General features: G+C 53.6%; 2 protein-coding genes across 2 annotated transcripts; both read left to right on the top strand.

The window, feature by feature from the left end:
• Nucleotides 1–427: 427 nt before the first annotated feature.
• SEPMUDRAFT_148712 (uncharacterized protein) lies at nt 428–2,254 on the top strand. Its single transcript, XM_016905099.1, has 2 exons — nt 428–814; nt 934–2,254. The coding sequence occupies exons 1-2, from the start codon at nt 804–806 to the stop codon at nt 1,733–1,735; spliced, it is 813 nt and encodes a 270-aa protein (XP_016761521.1). The 5' UTR covers nt 428–803; the 3' UTR covers nt 1,736–2,254.
• A 536-nt stretch (nt 2,255–2,790) lies between these two features.
• On the top strand, nt 2,791–5,917 carry SEPMUDRAFT_116439 (SAPS-domain-containing protein; the record flags this gene model as incomplete). Its single annotated transcript, XM_016901257.1, has 3 exons — nt 2,791–4,705; nt 4,772–5,058; nt 5,153–5,917. The coding sequence occupies 3 exons, from the start codon at nt 2,791–2,793 to the stop codon at nt 5,915–5,917; spliced, it is 2,967 nt and encodes a 988-aa protein (XP_016761520.1).
• Nucleotides 5,918–6,163: the final 246 nt, after the last annotated feature.

The following is a 6,163-nucleotide window of genomic DNA, read 5'->3' as shown; positions in this document are numbered from 1 at the left end:
GAGAGAGAGAGAGAGAGAGAGGAGGTCGTTGCAGAACCCCCTGCATGGACAGTGGCGGGCAGGCGGTCCGTGATAGGCGATGGTCAAAACTCTGAACGAGATACAATGATACATGGGTCTGGCCTAGGAGGCAGTATGATATTTTAGAGTCCTTTAGTATCGTATACAAGCCACATGTGTGCATGTATACCTGTACTATATCGATGTCCTATAGGTGAGCAAATACATATCACGTGGGAATATCTTGTTTGTCCAGACTCACCCCCCAGATTTTGATTTCTTGTCGCATCCGCTGCACGTGATCATCACACGAGTGAAGTCTCTCGCATCCATGTGCTTCTGTGCTGGACTGGCGCCAACCGCGCCTAACTCATATCTTCTCCCCAGTCCCCACCATTACACCATGAGGAGTCAAGTGGGGCATCCCGTCGACTACTGCAAACTGTCTGCCTGCACAACTAATTCATCTCGACGCGGACATTGGCCGGCTGTCAACTGAACGAGGCCTGTACGAGCAACCACTCCCTTCTATTGGCCTTGACCCGTGACGTGCAGCCTGCAGCGCTCCAAACACCCTCCTCCGGCACGGCATCTTGCAGCGCCACCCGACCTGTACCTACAGTATAGCCTCGCGAACTTCCTCTGGCCTCCCAGCTCTGCTTAATCGAGTGCAGCAACACTGTGTCACTTCTCCAGCACCTGCCCGCGCATTCTTTCTGTGGACAGGAGGCAGAGTTCGCACCGAGCCATCCGTTCACTGCCGGGGAACGATTGACTTAAAAAGCAGTCTCCCGTCGCCCACCATGTCTATCAAGTAGGTCGACCGCCTCTCACTTCTTTCTTTGTCTATACCATGCTTCACCCCTCAGCGACAGCTGTTCCCACCAAGCAGCGCTCCTCCAACCGACAAGCCATTAACCGCTATGCTCGCAGCTGGGTCATGATCTCGCCCGATACGAATCCGCCCTTCACCCCCCTCCCCGGCGAGAAGCTCATCCACACCACACCCAAACGCGTACAACTATCGATCGAATCGCCAAAAAACTATCCCGGGAAGCAGCAGACCCCATACTCGCTCACAGAGAAAAGTGGGCAGGTCTTCCTCACCAACACCAGAGTGCTATATTTGCCAGAGAAACCAACAGCGACGTTTCAAAGCTTCGCCTGCCCCATACTCAACCTACACGACTCGCGCATCACGATGCCCTGGTTTGGCGCGAATGGGTGGCAAGCACTAGTACAACCAGTGCCGTCTGGGGGGATACCTATACCGAGCACGGGGGTGCTGGAGCTGAACCTGAAATTCAACGATAATGGAGCATTCGACTTCCACTCACATTACGAAAAGATGCGGGAACGACTGCAACAGGCGGTGGAGACACAGCGCGCCAACGGTGGAGTGAGCGCATCAAGCTCAGCAATCAACGGAGGTGTCGACGTATCGACAGTGCCACTCGAAGACCTGCCGGCGTACTCGGAGGAGAGTGATGGACCTCTGATTGCGCCGACAGCTATGGCTATAGCGCAGAGCCCCGTCTCGCAGCAGCGAGATAGTGGTGTACAGATGGGCAATGTCAATGCGAGCGAGGAAGAAGCCGCACGACCAACGCCCAGGGCAACAGACAATGCCTTGAATCCACCCGACGAGCCGCCTCCAGGGTATGAAGAGGCGCAGATGGCCACTCTCAACGATGAAGCGGAATGGGCAGCAGAGCGGGACAGAAGGACAACGTGAGGACAATTAGTAAGACCTTGATTTATTGATGTGACGGAGTAGCGGTGGTGAAACGTGCAGAAATCATGAGATCAATGTGCTCGGTCATGATGGTAGCTCCTAGATGTCCCCCGGGCTGCAAGGCGACATGCCGGTGCATCCATCCTTTCGTCGTCAGACGGGATCCCACAATCGTCTGCCGGCAGCGCTTGACCGTGCCATGTGATCAGCCACTGTTCTGGTACCGCAGCAGCAGAAGTGACGCGTAGACAGCGGCAACCGACGGCATGGACTGCGTGTACCGTGCATGTGTATCTGCTGACGGTTGTCACGGTCAAGCTATATGAGAATACCTGACCTAATGAGAGGCTTCGGTGTGATTTGAATACCGAGGGAATAATGATAATACAGGGCAGGCCATCCTTAGGTACCTCCTATAGGTAGAGACGTAAGTACTATGTACATGTACCTACAGTACCTACCTACATGGTCGGTACAAGTACTGTAACTACCTCCTACGTACAAGCACATGCAGTAGTCAGGACCCAGGAGTACATGTATTTGGAAACGAGTCCGTTGCAAAGAGACACATGTATTAGAGTCTTTTGGTCAGGTGTTCTTCTCGAACGGAAACACTAGAAGACATCCATACTGGGACTAGACTAGCACGCACGCGACCACCCTCGTTTGTTCCGACTCCAAAAGTCCCAATTTGGAAGCCGGCACATATCATCATCAGGCACAGACGATAACCCGCATTAATTATCATCATCATCATCAGGCAACCGACTGACTCTGACTGGAACTGTCTGTCGGGCTCAGTTGCGCATCGCATTGGCCTTGCCATCACAACTGCCCGCTTACAATCATTGTACCTCCTACCTGAGTCTACTTACTCTCCCTCTGGAAAAGCAGGTCTGGCCAGCGCCGAGCCCCTTCCCATGTCCCTTCTGTAGACGCATGACATCCACCGCCCACATCCTCGAAGGCTCCGCCGTACACGTCACACCCGCCGCCATCACACCAACGACCGAGTCGTGCTCCGCCGCCAGCACGGCGTCTCACAGCCTACGACCATGTTTTGGCGCTTTGGCGGATATGCCAACGTGAGCACCATCAACACCATCCTCGACAAACAGGATGTCACTCTCGAGGAACTACTGGACGAGAGCGATCTGATCCAGGAACTCAAGCAGCAGAACAGCAAGCTCATTGAGTTCCTGCGCGAAGAGGATCACTTGAAGAAGCTCTTGACTTATGTCATTGCCGAGCCGAAGACCGAGGAGGAGACAGCAGTAGCGGCGGCGGCGGCGGCGGCAGCAGCAGCAGCAGCAGCAACAGACGCAGGCAGTGAGCAGAAGGATGCTGCGCCGGGAACTCCCAAGTCTCCAGGTGAAGACGAGAGGAGCGGCGGTATCTCCTTCTTCAAGGGCAAGAGCCGTGCAAGGTCCAAATCTACGAATAAGAACTCGCCGGACGGCGAGACGGAGCAAGAAAAGAACGAAGCTCAGCGCAAGAAATATGCATACGTAGCATGCGAAGTGCTTTCCTCAGAGGTCTGGTCCATCAGCGAGGCTCTTCTCGAGCAAAGAGAGAATTTGCGCGTCTTTTGGCAATATGTGCAGCGACCTGCACCTCTCGATGCGCTACAGGCTGGCTACTTCACCAAGGTCAACGAAGCGCTGCTCGACAAGAAGACAGAGGAAATGCTGGACTTCTTCAGAAACCTTGACGGGATCGTGCCAGCGATGCTACAGCATGTGGACTGTCCCATGATTATGGACTTGTTATTAAAGATCATCTCACTGGAGAAGCACGAGGGTGGGCAGGGCATTGTAGACTGGCTTCAGCAACAGAACCTCATCCCGCAGCTGCTGGGATACCTGTCTGATGAACACAGCGGAGCAACGCAAACCTCGGCCGGGGACTTTCTCAAGGCAATCATTACCATCTCTGCGAATGCTACTACGCAGGATCAGTCGGTGATTGGCCCAAACGAGCTGACGCGACAACTTGTGTCGGAGCCTTGCATACAGTCGCTTATCGATGGCATGCTCAAAGGTGGAAATCCGCTAACCGTGGGAGTCGGCATCGTCATCGAAGTCATCCGAAAGAACAACTCGGACTACGATCTTGACAATCAAGTTGGGCCGGAGCCAAAAACGTCAGATCCTATCTATCTGGGCACTCTTCTTCGCAAGTTTGCGACACATGTACCAGATTTTATGCACCTAATCAGGTCCCCGGATGCGCAGAAGCCAGAACTGAAAGCAGCCTTTGGCCGCAAGATTCAGCCTTTGGGTTTCGATCGGTTCAAGACGTGTGAACTCATGGCTGAGCTGCTCCACTGCAGTAACATGGGTTTGCTGAACGAGCGAGGCGCAGATGAAGAAGTCTCAAAGCGGGATGCGGAACGCGAGAGGCTCAAAGCTGAGGGCAAGCTTGCCACACCTCGGGCACGGCAGAGTCCCACGCCAGACATTTCCCATGATGAGTTTGGTAGCAGTGTTGACTCTCAAGGCTTCCATCATGCGCAGCGGCCCAGTGACGACGACGAGCTGAGCGAGAAGCCGGAAGAGATCCGAAAACTGGAGGTGCAGAATGCTTCCGACGAGGATGGATTCGAAAAGGTGAACAAGCCTTCGGAAGATTTCCCAGACGAGGTTACTTTTGACGACGACTTGAGCGAAAAGATCGACGACACGACGCATGGAAGTTTACCGAGGCTGGAGAAAGTTGAGAAACGAGACCCAAGTGATCCTCAGAACAAGTCGCCACAGTCTCCCATCAGCCCAAGTGCGCTTCCGCAACCCCTGTCGCCAAAGAAGAATGCCACGTCGCCTACGAAACAAACTCAGTTACATTTCGATCCTCCTCCTGCGCATTCTGTCGACTCACCGACGACCGCGGAAGCGACTGATCGATTCAATAAGCTCGATGTCGACGAGGACACAGTGATGTCTGAGTTTGGCGAGGAGCCGACGGAAGAGGGTAAGCAAAATTCGTTAGGACTGTATCAGCAGTTCTTATCAGACCACCCGCTGAACATACAACCAGATGACGGCCCATCAGAACTCGAGCGAGAATTAGCACGCTCTGCCGATAAGCCTGCACCTCTTTTTGCCAAGAAGACTCCCACGATACCTCATGACGAGACGACGTCTGCCGGTAGTGAAAGCTCGCAAGATATCGAGCAAAGCACAGCAACTCTGCATGCTCAAGACCCGAGCACACTATCCAATGGCGAAAGAGCGCCTTATGACACTGAGCTGGATGGAACACCTGTTGTGGGCGACCTACTCAAACTTCGATTCGTGGAGCACCAGGTTGTGCCCACCATTCTTGTGAGTGCGATAAGGCTTGCCATTCCGCTGACATTCTTTCGTGTGTGTGTGTGAGTGTGTGTGTGAGTGAAGTATGCTTATTCGTGCGTCGCAGGACTTCTTTTTCCGCTTTCCTTGGAACAATTTCCTGCATAATGTGGTATACGACGTTGTACAACAAGTCTTCAACGGCACGCTGGACCGCGGTTACAATCGGACATTAGCATTTGACCTATTCACTCCCGTGCAGGGACCAGATGGCAAGACTGCAGAGGAGATCGGTCTTGCTTCAGGCAAAGACATCACAGATAGAATTCTAGACGGCCAGGCCAATTCGGACGAATCGCAGAAGCATAAGGGCATGCGATTGGGCTACATGGGCCACCTGACACTAATTGCAGAAGAGGTGTGCAAGTTTGGTAACAAACATGCTCCGGACACACTGGACCCAGCGATCGTGGAGCGTGTCAGTCGCGAGGCATGGATCACATACGTGGAAGGCACTCTTGCCGAAACTCGGGACAAGGACAACGCTGTTCTGGGCGGCGTACGACCAGAAAACGCGATTGGAATCCGAGCTATGGGTGCAAGTGGGCTGTCTGGCGGCTTTACGTCGAACACACAAAGCACGCTTGCTAGTGCGGGTCTTGGTGGTAATAGCAACATGACGCCTGAGGATAGTCTGGCTCTGCAGGAAGGCACAGTCGGCCAAAGCTTTGAGATCAACTCCGGGACTATGCTGTCAGGCTTTGGCGACGGCGACGATGACGAAGAGATGGAAGACGAGGCAATAGCACGTGAAAGAGAAAGACAACGGGCTTTCTCGGAGGATGAACAGGTCGGTGAACTTTCGTTTGATGTTGACATGGACTACCGATAACCCCTCCATCGCAACCGCTTCACCTGCACATACCCTATCGCATGTTCGCGGCACCCTGCGAGAATTGTACAAGAGCATCGGCCTAGTAAATGAACGGAGAAGAGCGAGAGACGACGATGAATGGCTGGATGGCTGGTGTACCACAACAGAACAGGCTGTACGACTTCTTCAACACAGACACACACGCACACACACACACACACACACACACACACACACACACACACACACACACACACACTACTC

This window comes from Sphaerulina musiva (genome assembly GCF_000320565.1).
Source record: "Sphaerulina musiva SO2202 unplaced genomic scaffold SEPMUscaffold_4, whole genome shotgun sequence".
Taxonomy (NCBI): Eukaryota; Fungi; Ascomycota; class Dothideomycetes; order Mycosphaerellales; family Mycosphaerellaceae; genus Sphaerulina; species Sphaerulina musiva.
This window is presented reverse-complemented; position numbering and strand designations above follow the sequence as displayed.